The sequence below is a fragment of the Neodiprion lecontei genome, chromosome 4, assembly GCF_021901455.1.
Source record: "Neodiprion lecontei isolate iyNeoLeco1 chromosome 4, iyNeoLeco1.1, whole genome shotgun sequence".
In the NCBI taxonomy this organism is placed as follows: domain Eukaryota; kingdom Metazoa; phylum Arthropoda; class Insecta; order Hymenoptera; family Diprionidae; genus Neodiprion; species Neodiprion lecontei.
The window spans coordinates 7673799-7690091 of NC_060263.1; the positions used below are offsets into that span (position 1 = coordinate 7673799).

General features: G+C 37.0%; 2 protein-coding genes across 3 annotated transcripts in view; one reads left to right on the forward strand and one right to left on the reverse strand.

Annotated features, from left to right (window-relative positions):
* Positions 1-7654: 7654 nt before the first annotated feature.
* Positions 7655-9866, reverse strand: LOC107221857. Its single transcript, XM_015661016.2, has 5 exons — positions 9630-9866; positions 9338-9479; positions 9172-9254; positions 8323-8479; positions 7655-8216 (listed from the first exon to the last, which is right to left on the reverse strand). The coding sequence occupies exons 1-5, from the start codon at positions 9681-9683 to the stop codon at positions 7984-7986; spliced, it is 669 nt and encodes a 222-aa protein (XP_015516502.2). The 5' UTR covers positions 9684-9866; the 3' UTR covers positions 7655-7983.
* Positions 9867-10029: 163 nt separating this feature from the next.
* Positions 10030-16293, forward strand: part of LOC107221866 (probable ATP-dependent RNA helicase DDX31) — a 31603-nt gene continuing 25339 nt past the window's right edge. The window contains exons 1-6 of one of the 2 annotated variants that reach the window (XM_046737152.1): positions 10030-10753; positions 11962-12177; positions 12304-13083; positions 13180-13446; positions 13532-13752; positions 15297-16119. In XM_046737152.1, coding sequence (XP_046593108.1) covers positions 12109-12177; positions 12304-13083; positions 13180-13446; positions 13532-13752; positions 15297-16119 — 2160 coding nt within the window. In that variant the 5' untranslated portion in view covers positions 10030-10753; positions 11962-12108. Of the gene's footprint in view, positions 10754-11408; positions 11447-11961; positions 12178-12303; positions 13084-13179; positions 13447-13531; positions 13753-15296; positions 16120-16293 lie in introns of those variants that run through there. The other variant, XM_046737153.1, reaches the window with a different exon arrangement.

Here is a 16293-nt window from a genome sequence, read left to right on the forward strand (position 1 = left end):
TGTTTGCCAGGGTTACCAACTGTCTCTAACCTCAAAAATGTTGACAATTATGTTGTGATTTGAGTACAACTGGCAACATACATCGCGGCGAATTGTCGTCTAAATTTTTAACGATTGACAGCCCTGGCAAACAACTGCTCTCGAATTGCAGCGCATGCGCATTAAAGTTTAACAGACGACGGACCGTGCAGTTGTTAGAAATTCACTCTGTATTCTTAAGCTGCGAAGATCTGTTTAAGAATTCGGGAAAAGAAAATACTGGAATCGTAAACACAGGCTAATATATCGATGCTTCGTTTCAAATCGCTTCAAAATTCACGGGAACATCATTTTTTTCATCATGTTGGCATTGGCAAATATTTGTTATTACAACACTGCATCGACATTAATTACGATCAGTAAATGGAAATATTCAATCAAATACTGAAAAACAAACGAAAGCCAGTTTGAGGGGTTTTCAGAAGGACTGCCGTCTGCGTATTTTCGTACGCAAAATGTAGATCCGACGGCGAAGCGCGCGTTTCAAAAAAAAGAAAAGAAAAAAGGCATAAATGAAAAGAGATAAAAGGAAGGAATAAAAAATCGACTTTTCGATGAGGGGAAAGCCTAGCACGCGTATTCATATGCTAAGACGACCCAGAGAATGGTCTCAGCATTTTCCCAAACAAACTTTTCACTCAATCGAGAATTTACGGCAGCCGGGGCTGAGCAATTCCGTATATTTGTATGTTTGTATACATCGAGGCTTCGGTCTCACTTCCGGTTCTTCCCTCGATTACCCGAGCGATTGGTCCAGGCCCAAGGACGCGGAATAATTTTCTCTGCAGTAAGAAATTTGGAGAAATCGTTTTATATTGTTCACGCATAGGTAGAGATAGATTCATTTTCTGAGTGATTGGATATATCCGTTATTTAAAATATAGAGGACAACGATCATTATTAAATAAATGAATCTGCAAGTATGAAAGAAGTTCTCGTTAGCTGTTGCATCACAACGATCAATTAGGGTGAATAAACACCATTCGTTCATTCGTTTTTATGTATTTATTCAATACAAACAAGTTTTATCTTTGCAGTAGTGAATTTACAGTATTCAATATCCGTAGAAAAGTTGAAAGAAATAACATCTCCGTAAAATCGAGCACTTCTTACAATTTGATTTCTTTTTTTTTTTTTGTTTTTCAAAGTTGCAGCCGTTAGACGGTCATATTTCAATTCACCATATACCCACACAGTTCTTCCTGCAAGCGTTCAACTCGTTGTAGATTTTACAATGATTACGGGAAAATAAAAATGTTAAGAAAATCGATCACTTCCGGTCGTCAATCCTGTTACACTTATAGGTGCAAATATAATAACTATATCGCGTGTGCAATAATTTTTCATCGAAGAATACCGTGTTAGTTACTTTTGCTATTTCAATTTCGATAGTGCAAACTGATAGTTGCTGATGTTCTTTGCTCGATTTTCCAAAAATAATTTCTGCCAAAGTGGTGAAAAAATTCGCTTCACTACGACATATGTTTTTTAATAATAAGTGTAAAGAATTTCAGCGACTCTTGTTACCATTTTTATTATTACAGTACGTTTATTTGAAGTATTAAACTTAATCCTGTAATAAAATCATCCCCTCGAAGTAATTTTTAAATTTCAATTCGCCATGGCGCGCGCACTATGATCACGAAGTCAAATCGTACTAGCCGAAGGTATACGGATTACGTTATATAATATATAGGTATAATGTGTATGTATACTTACACGTCCTACCAACCCCTTACAGGCGTGTTACATAGGCAGGTATACGCGGGACGTATTAGCCGTCCCTCGGAGGGTTAATAATTAGCGGCGTGTAATTAATCTCGTGTGTATGACGGGAGGCTTGTAACACCCGGGGTAACACAACATACCACTTCGCCGAAAACCCTTCGAAAAACAATTGACACGCATGAAATTGATTGATAATCACACCGTAATTATTACCTCTTGGATTCGCGTGTTACACTTTCGTCATAGCGTCGCGAGTAAGAAGCTTCGATCAGGCTTACGGAGGTTAAAGATTTTTTAAATTTTACGGGTTTGGAAGTAAGGGAAGATAGAAAATGAGCAAATCGGGTTTAGAGGTACGCGATTTCAGCTTTAATTTCGAAGAAAAAATTATTTCGTAACGTGAAAACTGGGACTGCTATGGACACTGAAGTCATCGTGTGCACAAAACAACGACGAAAACGGTAAACATTTCTTCATCCAAACGGAGTATCCGAAAAACGAAAACCAAAGATCACTTTAGAGGCTAAGGTACCCTCTATACTCCTATGGAACCGTCCATGATCATGTGGAAATCGTTTATAATATAGATGGAATCGTGATTACCGTAATCAAAAACAACCCCATAACGACGAAAGCGAGGCTCGAAATTTCTACTCTTAAATTTTTTAATTTTTCGAATTTCCGGTTCGGCGACTAATCGAAATAAAGATAATGTACTCGACTACAATGATACACGGAAAGTAGAAAAAAGGTGAAAAATCATTCTTGAGACTTAGGAGCTTCCTCAATTCATCCAGCATACGGTCTGGATTGTTTGTTAGGTAAATAACATGAGACTCGTAACTATACTTACGAAGGTAGAATCTCGCTAAAAGTCAATTTAAGGTCATTTTTTGTGTGGTCGTTTTACTTTCAGCGTGGACGTTTTGATCATTGACTATTATACGAATTTCATTTCAATTTCTTGATTTTCTGTAACGTAGATTATACGCCGTAAAAAATTGGCGGGGTTAAGATCGATCAAAAGTAGCAGGTTGGACTACTTTAGGACAATTTTTGTGCTCATTTCAGAAATTGATCAGGTAGTACAATTGACGTCAAATATTGCAAGATTGACAAAAAGAAAATATTCTATAGAAGTCCACACCGCATTTTTTGACATTTATGTATCCAGTATATACTGCTAGAGAATCAACGACAAACCGGAAATTCGAGACAGGCATAATTGTGTTGGCTAATATATTCGAAAGTAAAACTTCCGACTGTTCGAAATTCTGAATACTCCGACGATCTCTGAAAATATTTATAACCAACCCGTTTACTTTGAAATAAAACTATCGACACAACGCGCCTGTCTTTGAGTAAAGAAACACTTTTCGGACGATTTTGAGATGTTTTGGATGAAAATTTCCATTTCTTTACTTGTCAATTATTCAACGTGCATTATGTCTCGAAAAAATGATAAAAAACGAAAATGAAGATTGTACGCCGTCGTGTTGAAAAAAGCTGACGGGTTGATACCAATTTCAATACCTACAATTTTCCATCGACTGTAAGAAGTGAAATTTTTCTCAACCCATGGCAGGCGAGTCTCGACCGGCGAAAATCGAGGGCTGAAAGCCGGGTCTCTTCGTCCTTCGATAACACTTTAGTGGGCTATTTCCTGCGATAACTCCGGAATTAGGCACGGTGCATAGGTGGAGGCAGGCTAACAATGCCGGGCGATGACTCCGCCGACATTACGAATTAGACTCGGTTTCGCGTTTATGGGAGATTCCGGTCGGACGCATTGGCGTCGCCTCTCCGTCCGTAGCAGATTTTCGATGCCGCAGCGTCTAGAGGCGGAGGAAACGATTCCGCGCCCTTGCCGGGTGCCGAGGTATTAGCATTGGTTAGCTTTATGAGGCGCTCAGTTCCGTCCTTCCCTGGCTCTGCAGATCAATAAAATCTCGCTGTCTGGAAAAATAATAGCAAATAATCGACTGACTCTGCGTTGCACTTTCCGCACCGCGACGCTTCTTGAATTTTAGATATCTTCCGATGCGTACCATTTTTTTTTTTTTTTTTCTTTGTTTCTTTTTGTCTCCTCCAGACATCCGGGGGCGAATTTTTTTCACCCGTTTTCACAAGTTTTTTTTTTCTCAGTTTTAACGATTTGCAGAATCGAATCTCTCCGCTTCACGATATCATCGTTATGGATGTTCGGACTACGTGTAGTAACATCTACGGTTTACAAATCGATAAAAAAGATTTAGAAAATTAAATCCAAGTCCAAATAGTAAGTGGAGAAAAAAGTTTAAAGTCCAGATAAGGATCAACCTGATTATCGTTAACAACACTTGGAGAAAAATTTTGACTCTTTTAAAATATCCATTTTGTAGAAAAATTTCTTGCTTGAACAATCAAACAATCATTTATCAATCTTTACATAATTATTTCAACGTGTAGATCTGATTCCGGAATCGCAACAGAAATTATGGGATTGTTGTGCCAAATATTTTCTCAGACATCGCTTGAAAATTTTGTTTCCTGCGCACTATAAAATCAACTACATTCTTTGAATGTACGATTATAATGTTTGGCCGGATCTATTTTAACCCTGAAGTTTCGTTGCTAGGACAAAATTTCGGTCATTATGACAAAACTGGTTCCGACTGAACGTTGTAAAAATGATGAAACACCATTCTGCTATCTGATAAATTATGTAGCTCATCTATTCATAAAAGTTTTTTATACAAATTGTCTGAGATGGATTGATATTTTCCAGTTCGTTAACTAATAAAAAAGAGGAAGAAATTTATAATCACGATAATTTACAGATGATAAACTTGAGGTTCGGAAATCGAGCACGTTATTGCTATCCAAAATATAACTCACAATCAGATGATTTGCATTGTTTTCTGGTAATGAAATAACAAACTTGTGTGATTTCTGTATCGCCGCTAATGCAACGAAGTGCTTACGGTTAAAATTTAATGTTTTGAAAAGTTTTTCTGTATCTTCAGGGACTTTTACCGAGACTTTCCTATTATTAGATTATGTTTAGCGAAAATATTTTCAAACGCTCTCGTTCCATCACCTTTTGTTTAAACAATTTTGTTTGTTTGACTGTAAGTCGCATACATCCTTGAATTGTTCAGGTCTTTAGTTAATTAATAACATTGTACGATAATGCTAATCAATCGTTTAAAATTTTTAAATCCTTGGTGATCGGACTGGCATCCACTTCTATTTTGAAACGGATATCCCGACACAATAACTGTTTACTTTCGTTTCCACCGTTTAGACAATGGTTTGATCGGCAAATGATTTCGGATATTGCCCGAAAAAATACTTTTCCATACATGTTACACGTGCAGTGATAAAAATATAACCGAATCTCTTACACGCGGACCGTGTTACAGGAAAGAAACGCTTCTTTGAGAGAGATAGAGAGAAGCTTCCGTTCCTGCAGGGGCGGCGGCATTAGCCAATATAATAAACTTCGTAAAAATTCATGGCTGGGTACATTACCTTCCCCTTACCGGGATTCCTCCACCCCCTTGAGGTGGTCGAGGTAGTCGTAGCTGCTCCGCGGTTGGTTGGCTGCCTGGTGCTTTTAAAAAGAACTGAGCGAGCCAATTTGTAGGCTGTCGGAAACTTTTAAAACACTAGTTGACAACCCCGAGCCCCATGGTGGCTGGTGTACCGATCCAGTCGGCAACCCCTCGTCGTTCCCCGAAGAGAGACTCGATGGATTGTAAAATATAACGAACTTGCCTCTTTCCTCATTCCACCAACGGCGAAATCTCATTTCCAGACTTTAGGGGTGCCGGAGGGGGTGGAAAAAAAGGATTTTATTTCCCTTTTATTTTTCCTCCATTCTTTCTTCTCACTCTTATATATTCCTACGGCCCTCGCGAATTCAAATCTCGCGTAGAAAGGTAAGGAGAGATGTTTACTTGTGAAAACAGAAAACTTTCGGATTAACGGAAATATACGGAGGTATACGTGTATACATCAGGGTGGTCCTTATTTGGGGGTTGGATTGATTTTCATTGGGACGTACCCGGATTTGTTCCAAATCATTAATGAAATATCAACTGGAACACGTGCCTCTAAGCTCCGGAAGTTTTAAATATAAAATACACGTAGTTTTTATGACCAGTTATTTCGTTTTGGATGACTTTGGTATAAATTAAGGGACCGATTTGAAACTTGACGGAGTTGTTGCTTGTAATGATGAGAACAAACCCTGAAAATTTCATAATTTCATAACTGTTGTTCCCTTATATATGTATAAGCCTAATGAAACTGACGCTATTAAGCTTACGCATAAAAAGAAATATATTATAAAATGATGATGAGATTTGAAAATTTTTAGGGTTTGTTCCTGTCATTATAAGCTACAAATCTGCCAAGTTTCAAATCGGTCCCTTAATTTATATAACCGAAGTCATTCAAAACGAAATAACTTGTTATAAAAGCTAAATGTATTTTACATTTAAAACTTTCGGAGCTTAGAGGCACGTGTTCCAGTATATCATTGATAATATATTCTTGCCATTATTTCGTTTCATCTGAAACAACTCTCGATAACTGGCGAGTGTTGAAAATTGTCATAGAGACAAATTATAATTCGAAGTGCATCAATGACGGCCATGTTGGTTTGGATCAGGGTTTCAATTCGATAGTCAAATGTTTGTAGGTAAGTAAAAAATGATGCATCGGATTACCCAAGTTTTTATGAAACCCAAGTCAAAATGTTTTTTAGAACTGAAAATCTTGACGTGAGGAAATATTTTACATAATTCGTTGTTTCGATATTGAAAAAGATATTTCCGTTTACAAAATATCAGAAACTATGTTTCAATGTTTTCTGCAGCTTGTGGGTATACACATGTAGATTTTTGTACATAAATTGCAGAAAATATATTACAGTTAAGTAGAGGTAACATAATATTTAACGAAACGTACGGAAATTTACTTCAATAGACTTTCGTCACGTTGTTCACACGGCAATGAAAAAAATATTTTGTTACACATTATTTTACACCATACTACAGACCTCGTGATCTAAAGAAGCGGCATGATTTCTCACATCGTAAAGAATCAAGAAACATTTTTGTCCATTTTGTCGATTCTCGGCAGGAGTCTAATGCGTTTCAGGCAATAAATGAAACGAAAAGTACCATTTTCAATATTGAAAATCTTTTCAGCTATTATCGTAAAAATATCCATCGAACGTTCATCATTTATTCGGGGTCGCGAGAATACAGACGAAATAAATCGCCTAAATGCAGAAACGAGTCTGCGTGCATACCAATAATAATAATAATAATAATAACAATAATAATAATGTAATGCCTTATATACCCGGGTCGAGTTTTGCGCGCGGCGCGGCTTCGCCAAATATGCTAGCGGATTTAAATATGGGGAGTTTAAAAGTGTTTTGACGTAACCGCACGACCATTTCTCATCTTTTCTATGCAGACCCGGTCTGCTGCTCTCCCGTTTGATACACACTATTAGCCCCATCTTCTCTGATTTATTGACAGCTTAGCTTTCACCGCATAGATGGGTTATACATATATTGAAAAAGCTTTGCCATCATAGTTTGTTATTCAAAAACTTTTGAATACATAATACATAGTGATAATAACGCAGAGCGATAGTCTAGTAGACGCACCATATCGGGGCTCTATGTATAGAATTGTAAAAGCATTTCTTCATCATTATTCCAAGTGTAAATTTCAAATTATCAATACGCATGAATTGTTACAGCATTCTTCAATGAATTTGCCGATATCGGGTTTAGACGATCAATGATTCGAGTATGTTCCAGACGCTTATTCATAATTGTGAAAAAAATCGGAAACAAGAGTTTAATTAATTTCGTTAGTCATTGGTTTATTTTTTCTTACAAAATATTCTTATATTATAGCATTTTACAAGTACAGAATATACGATAAGAATTACATCGGTCGTATTGTAGTGATAATAATTTCGTCACGTTTATACGTACAATATTATAATATGCATATCAGAAGAGTTCTATTTATCGAAATATATTATATCGTAACGTGTCTCATGCACCGAGTTGACCATAGTTATTTATCTTCAATTAGTCGCAATCTTTCATTCAAGCATCTCTATTGATACATATAATAATAAATAACAAAATTTGATATATTATCGTCAAGAATTTCACTTGCATATAACAATACGCAAGTCGTATCAAATTTCATAATATTTTGGCGGTGCTTCGGTTATCTTCGGAGATTGAAAAAAATTCGACGATTGAATTCGTCCCCGAGGCGATCGAGTCTTTGGTGGATTTATAATCACTTTGTGGGATGCGACGATAGAAGTTTTGATTCCTGAGTCTAAAAAGACCGCATCCGATGGTTCAGCAGCTGTCCATGAATTTCGAGCGTTAAATACGACGAACCAAAAATACGCGCTCACAACTGGCGGCAAAGAAATTAAATGGTTCATATTACAAGATTGTATTTAGGACATAATTTATATTTTGTGCTAGTTCGGAAGTAAAATTCGACGATCATAAGTACTCACTAAAGTAGAAACCTGCTATTAACGCGTTTTCAGAATGACAAATTTCAATGTCGCAGTCACATCGTAGTTGAAAAGTTGATACGACTATACCGCTTCCCTGATTAGCCAAGCTGATGATTTCAAAAGTCAACCAAGGCACGGCGTGATGCTTATTTCTCTGTCGAAATCATACGCATAGCCATATTATTTCAGATGTTAACAACGAATGTAAATTTTCAAGTATTCGTGAATGCGAATGCGGATACATTTTTAAATCTGGCGCCATTATTCCATGGCTAACAATTGACAATTGATTGACTGACACAATTATCGCCGTTTGCATCTTATTCCGGAAATCGCCAAGCTTATCTGAACCAAGCCGATTGTTTGTTTTATTATTCAACGACAAATTTATAACAGATGTAAATTAATTTCGAGGTTAGACTGTGATTCAAATGCGAGGAAAAACTTTTATAGTAAGAGTTTATTATCAAACTAATGTTTTTTGGGTTATTTAATATTATTTTCACAATTTTTAAAAAGAAAATATGAAGTATTCGTGACAATCACATTCGAAAAATATTCCCATGCTTTTTGCAAATGCGGATGCGAATGCGAATGTCAAGATATATGCGAATATTCGTTACGTCATTTCATATCAGTTTTCAAAGGAACGAAAAAATGGTCGAGGTGAAAGAAAATCTGATTTAGAAGCAATTGATTTATTCATTAGAACTTTTGTGAGCATAAATGCCGTTCATTCAACAATCATTTACCGACAATGAAAATGTACACCGGTCAGATACCCTTGATCCCAGATTGTTACTTGAATGATATTTTTCACACGATGTTTAATTTGTCTTTACTTACCAAAAGAGTGGCTGATATCAGGCCAGCACTGCAGAAAAAGTAAAGAGTGGAATAAGCCAGAAGGAAAGCGAAAATCCAAGTATCTAAACAAGTAAAGCATGCCTGCGGTGAAGATCGAAACGAATAATGACAACAGAATGTAATAATTAGTGTGAAATATTCTTACGGTCCAGTTTTTGTTCAATATTTGTCGAGCGCTTGGTCCAACTGAGTCCCATGAAAATTTTCATGTCATTAAACTCGATCAATCGTTGCTCGTCACTGAAAAATTCTTGAACCAAAAACTGGATTCCAAAGATCGAGGCCGACTGTAATAATCTCACGAATAATCAGAATTGCATCACAAATTTACAAAATCATTGTGGAATAATCACCGTGTTTCTAGGATATCATTTTTTTCAATTTTTTTTTTCTTCTCACCACACATTCAATGTAGGTCTATAAATAACGTATCTCACCAAATCGAGCAGCCCAATCAATCTCGCCAATAAAGTCACGCTGATGCAACACATCTTGTCGATTCTGTACAAGTTATGTCTGTTTTATCGTGAATTAACGGCTGATTATATTCAATTTCGCGACGAGTCTGTAAGGCTTTTTTTTTATTTTTTTTTTTAAATTTCAGTCAACGTTACAAATATTATTCCAGATTTGTCAATCTTGTTCAGCGGTCTCGTGACGTGTGAAACAGCGTTGTGGAACTTGAGTGAACATTCGCCATACTTGAGAGATTGAAAAAAATGTAAACACTAGTTGAAATCACCGAACAATGACGGTTCATTAGTATTACGTTGAAGTGTACACACTGTTAGAGGTACAATTTACACTCTGACCTGTATTGTTTCTTGGTTTGTTTGTATTTTCAGTTACAGGAGACTTTTGACTATGCTTAGTTCGTGGAAATTTAGAAACTTATTTATACACCATAGGAAGAAGTATTCTGAAAGAATTAAGATATGTACAGTCATCAAGCTGCAGAGAAATGAAAAGAAATCACAGTGTCGTGGGAAAATTTCGATGTAGAAAACTCGCCAGGGAATGCAGAAATCGCATAAAATTTCTTCACTTTAATTTAAGTTTGTTCAAATTACCATCCGCGGGAAATCAATCGATATTTTGACAAGTGGACGCGATTATGCACCGCATATACCAGCAATTTTTAAACAATTTTCTGAACATTGTTTTGTGCTCATATTTTCCGGTATTGAACATTCATAAAGTTGCGAGGAAATTTGTTCGGGTATCAAATTATTTGTGAATGATGTCTTGCGCAATGATAAGTAAAAAATATAACAGAAAATTTATTCGATTCCAACTGTTACTTGATCATAATAAGGAATGGATTCATTCTAAAATCTAGGTTACTGGACGCTAAGATTTATACAGTTTTTAATTCGCTGTTATTTAATTCATATTTAAGAATGAATCAGTCGTTTCCTTGTGAATCAAAAGTTATCGGAAGAGATAAGACCGTTTAAAAAATTTCCAGTAATTTTGTTTGTGCCAATGATAGCAAACACTATTGAAAAAACTTCCCTACTTTGTGACGGGAAAGAATCTGAGTAAATTCGAATTATACAAGGTAAGATATTTATAATTCGAAAAAAAGCTTTATAATTAGAACCTATAAACTGATCCACCTCTGGAGTTTATTTAGTTTGTTTTAGTCTGAAAATATTCTAGAAATCTCAGATTACAGTACAGTAATTATAACGCCCAAATGGTATAAATGGCTTTAATGGGTAACATTTGTAAAAAAAAAATGTCATTCATTCTTTGGAGATTAATGTGGTCATCAAAATGAGTCCAAAAACATTAGAATTGGATCAAAAATATTAGACTTTGATTATTTTGCAATGTTCTGATTATTAAATCTTTTCTCAAACTGTTGATAACTTAGCTTGTGTTTTTCGAACCTGTTACGAATCGAATCGATTACACGGTAAACATGTGTTTCATTTATGTTCACATTAACAGAAATAATACGGTAGGATTTTTTCAAATTTTGCCTTCACATTTTGTAACTTTTTCTTCCCATCCATCCATATGATTGCGAAGTTGTCCGAGAATCATGTTTCTAGACTTTGGAAAAATATTTGAAAAATATCCAAGAATTCGGGGTGTCAATTCATATAAATAAGAATTTAATCGCCTGAAGATATGCGAGTGTGTCGCGGAATTCAAAATCTAAGTTCAATTGTTCGAACTGCGTACCCGAGTTGGACAGCAATGTTGTTTCATTTATGTTCTCCATATCATCAACAGAAATAAAATGGTAGGATATTTTCAAATTTGTTTTTTCACATTTCTTAATTTTTTCTTCCCATTCATTCATATAATTGCGAAGTCGTCCGAGAGTCATGTTTCCTGACTTCGTAATAAAAGATGAAAATTATCCTAGAATTCGGGATGTCTTATTTCGGGATGTGTTAATCGTCTGAAGATATGCAAGTGTGATGCGCAATTCAAAATCAGAGTTCAATTGTTTCGAACTGCGTAGCCGAGTTGGACGGCAATGTTGTTTCATTTATGTTCTCTATACCATTAGCAGAAATAATACGGTAGGATATTTTCAAATTTGTTTTTTCACATTTCTTAACTTTTTCTTCCCATTCATTCATATAATTGCAAAGTTGTCCGAGAGTCATGTTCCCTGACTTCGCAATGACATATGAAAAACATCCTAGAATTCGGGATGCCAATTCATATTGACAAGAATTTAATCGCCTGAAGATATGCGAGTGTGATGCGGATTTCAAAATCTAAGTTCAATTGTTTCTTACTGCGCAGCTGAGTTGCGCAGGAGCCGAGCAGCTGAGACACGAGTAAAACTAATGCAAAATAACGTGCGTCGCGCACGTGGTTTAATTCAGTCAAGTTGAGACGATGGTAGAGTGACAGTATTCGGTGTTAAATAATAGCCAGATCGCGAGGCAAATGACAGTTCAAGAAATGGACATATCTCTGAACATTTCGGCCTCCCCAGTCGCTGGTAAAACAAAAAAGGTAAGCGATCGAGATCCCAGGTTATGTTCAGGGTTAGGTTAGGTCACTGATGTTTCCACGTCTCGACATCATGTTCCCTCTTGAAATGCAGCGATGTAAAAGTGGTTCGATTTCCCCTTCATTCAGGTCGCGGGATATAAGAAGGAGTTTTTCAAACCGCAGTTCAAACGAGAAGTGAAAAAGATTGCACGTGACAAGGCGAGGGCCGAACCGACAGCTGCTGGTCCCAAACATAGAGTCAAGCAGAAATCACTCGCAGCTATTGTCAGTAGGAATTTGGGCCAAGGCGGAGGCGCCGCAGCTTTTCCCAAAACAGAGACGCGTCTTGAGCCTGATAAACCACAGTCTCAACCTAAACAGGCTACAGACTTAGGTTCGAAGAGCCAGGATCAGCTGATCGTAAGTAGCGAGGCGGACAAACCGATTGTTTCATTTGCCAAACCCGGGAAGCAAACTGGAATCAAAACAATTTTGGCCAAGAGGCGAGAGACGGGGGAAAGCAAGGAGAAAAAGTCGCTCGTTGATATATTTGGAGAGAAATCAAGTATCGCTGCAATTTCATTGCCCAGTAAAAGCGAAACTCCGGGCTTCAATGGCGCTAAAAGAAAGTTTAGCGACGCTCAGGTAATTGTCGACTCAAAAAGCCCGAGGAAAAAGGGCAAGTTCAATGACGCGAGGAATCTACAAGCTGGAAACACTGAAATAAAAAACGTTAGCTTCAAAAATGCTGTAGAAAATGCAAGTGTCAAAGCTATGCCAAGCAGAACTGGTGGCTCTGGAAAGATTTCATCCTTGTTTGGGAATAATCCTGAAATACCGAACCTCGGGCAGAGATTCGTCGAGCCTGTGAATGAAGCAGTTTTCAGCAGTACTAAATTCACGGACTTCGATCTTCATCCGTTCACGGTTTGTAGTTTCCTTTAGAAATTGTCTCAACGATTAGGCCACACGTAATATTCTACTAAGCCGGCTAAGTTTTGACAGTTTTTTTCTTCTCGTCAGGTTTCTAACTTGGAACAGAACATGCAGATAACTAAATTAACTACCGTCCAGCAAAAAGCTATCCCTCATATATTGTCTGGGAAAGATGTTCTCGTTCGGTCTCAGACTGGTTCCGGCAAGACGCTGGCATACGCGCTGCCGATCGTCGAATCGCTTCACAAAGTGAGACCGAAACTTACGCGGGACAGCGGGCTGCGCGCCTTGGTTATTGTGCCGACAAGGGAACTCGCTCTGCAGACATACGAGTGTTTTCTGAAGCTTATAAAAGTTAGTCGAAGACTCTATAGATGAGCGAATTTTAAAGGATTCATAGGACGCCAAAAATTTTTGTCGCTTTGTTTCTCGTTTCCAGCCATTTACTTGGATCGTACCCGGATATCTAGTGGGTGGTGAAAAACGCAAGGCGGAAAAAGCTAGGTTGAGAAAAGGATGTAATCTTCTTGTTGCCACACCTGGCAGGCTGCTGGATCACGTCAAACATACGGAAGCGCTAAGGCTCCACGATGTTCAATGTTTCGTTTTAGACGAGGCTGACAGGATGCTCGATATGGGATATGAAAAAGATATTTCTGGGTAAGTTTTCTTCTTCAATTTAGTAATTCTAAATCATACGTCCGGTAGTTGAAGTTTCGAACGTTATTGCAACGATTCATATTCAGAAAAAGTCATTATCTTGCAACTTTAGAATTACCTGAAATTCGTTAAACTAATTCAGGTTTTGTAAATTTAACGTCTCCGGCTATTTCGAAGCTGCAATCTAGTGATGTCTATTTTCATGTTTCATTATATTAAATCTACAAACCCCAGCTTCATTAATATCGCAGAAACTAATTGTGTTTTGACGTACTTTTTCTCTACTGAATTTGAAGGCTCAAATTTAAAAATGGTACTTTGTCGATTATTACAATTCACAATTTTCCTGCCTCTCGCGTAGCGATTTTAGTATGAGTTTTATAATAACAATGCGCTTTTGTCACATACACTACAAAGCTGAAGTTATTAACATTAACGTAATGAAACATCAGGGAAAAAAATCGTTATTGTGCAATATTTGAGACTTTTAAGGAGTTGACTTTTCGAAATATGTATATGAGTATGTTTTGTTTATCCTGGTTTACTAAATTTCAGAGAATTCTAAATGTGCGAAGTAACGATTTTTCCTAAACATGCATCGTCACTGTAACGTTATTAACTTCATTCTCAATATATGCTCTTCTTTATGTCAATGAATGTAATTATCTGCTACTAGAAGTTTTGTCCATAAAGATTTTCCATCAACAATGAGTGTGAGAAATTAGAAACGTCGCATAGAATACCAGTAGTTTTGTAAATCATGTAGGTATTTCAGATGTGACGGTTATTATCCAGTTTTCTCTGAATAACAAACTGATTATTTCTGCCCTTGAACGAAGCTTGTGTGTTATAAAATTTTTCCAAATTTACATCTTTTCATTAAATGATTCGTTTGTAAACCTTGGATTGTTGGTATCTTTTTTTTTCAGTGTAGCCGTTTAGCAATTTTCAACGCATGCGAACTGTTGATGAGGCATTCGCCAGTAATCAAAGTTCTATATTCGAAAATAATCACGAAACTCAACAACTTGAATGTTTCCCGATTCCGAATTTAAAATGTGCAGATCGATTCAATTAAAAAGTTTGAATCACTTAAAGTTTCTGAAGTTGAAGGATATACTATACAAATTCTAAAATTTATTATGGAACCACATGAATAATCAAAAATATACCACAAAGCAAAATTTAATAATAGAATCTTTGGTTTCAAAAATTTAACGAACAACTCAATTATATTTCTGTAATAATTGTAATCAAAATTATAATCATCGTTATGGTTATTTGATTGAAAATTTCAACACTTGAGTACAAGAATAATGTATCAAAGTCTTGTCTATTGCATATTCTGAGCTATTATGGTAGTTTATGTTTGATTATAAAAATTTTAAGGATTGACCTACCTAATTTTCATTCAAGTAATATCAACTAAAGTTATTTCATATTTTTCCTCATACTTATTCGTTGAAATCCCGATCATGGTATGTTTAAATTCAACCCCCCATTTATTTTGAGTTTATTCACTTTCCCGTTCATTTAAATTGTAGCATCGTTTCTGCTTTGGAGGAGCAGAAAGGTTTACCCAGATTTGGTGTAAAAAAGTTCGTAAAAATCGAGACCGACAATTCGGGTTACAATCCATTGGCGATGCTTCGACAAAACGGCAAGAAAACATTCACCGACGAGGATGTAGACTCGATGTTGACGGAAACGAGTAAAATCGGCGAGAAAGAGGATTCCAGCCTTCCGGTAGAACCGCCGTCGAATATCGTCAACGCTCAGAGAGCGAAACCGTCGGATAACGTCGCCGTCGATTCTGAAGTCGAGGAGAACGAGGCCGAAGATGAGGATGACAACGAGTTTACGATACAGCGAGAATATCACTCAGGGACGGACAGCGACCCGGAGAAGGAGGAACAAGAGTTTCCAATTAGAAACGAGAGGAACAAACGGAAGAAACCGCTGCCTTTGTCTCTTCGCGATAAAACCAGGATCATCGCCTCGCGGCACAAAATTCAAGCGGTCGTATCGGAGTCGGAATCGAACGATTCAAACGACAATTCAGACGGTGAAAAAAATACGAAGGAAATTTACGAGGTCGCGGATACGACTTTGAAAAATCAGAGCAAAAGACAGACCGTTCTACTTTCAGCCACTTTGACTCAGGCTGTTGAAAAATTGGCTGGACTCACGATGGACAATCCGGTCATCGTCGACGCGGCGAGAGAAAATTTAATCAAATCTGGCGGTAATGTGGCCGAAATAAATGAGGATCTAATCGTTCCGCAGAGCGTCAATCAAACCTACGTTGTAACTCCCCCCAAATTGAGGTTGGTCAGCCTGAGTGCCTACATAGCTGGCAAATGTCAGGTAAACTGTTTTTAAATAGTATATTACGTAACAAGGAGGCAAACTCGATCTTTTCGAGCCGAGCGTAAGTTTGCAATATGAGTCGTAGGCGAGCCGAAGACGAATATTGCAAATACGTGAGGTGAAAGGAACGTTGCCTCCTTGTTGCACACGATTCTTTATATAACAAGAGTA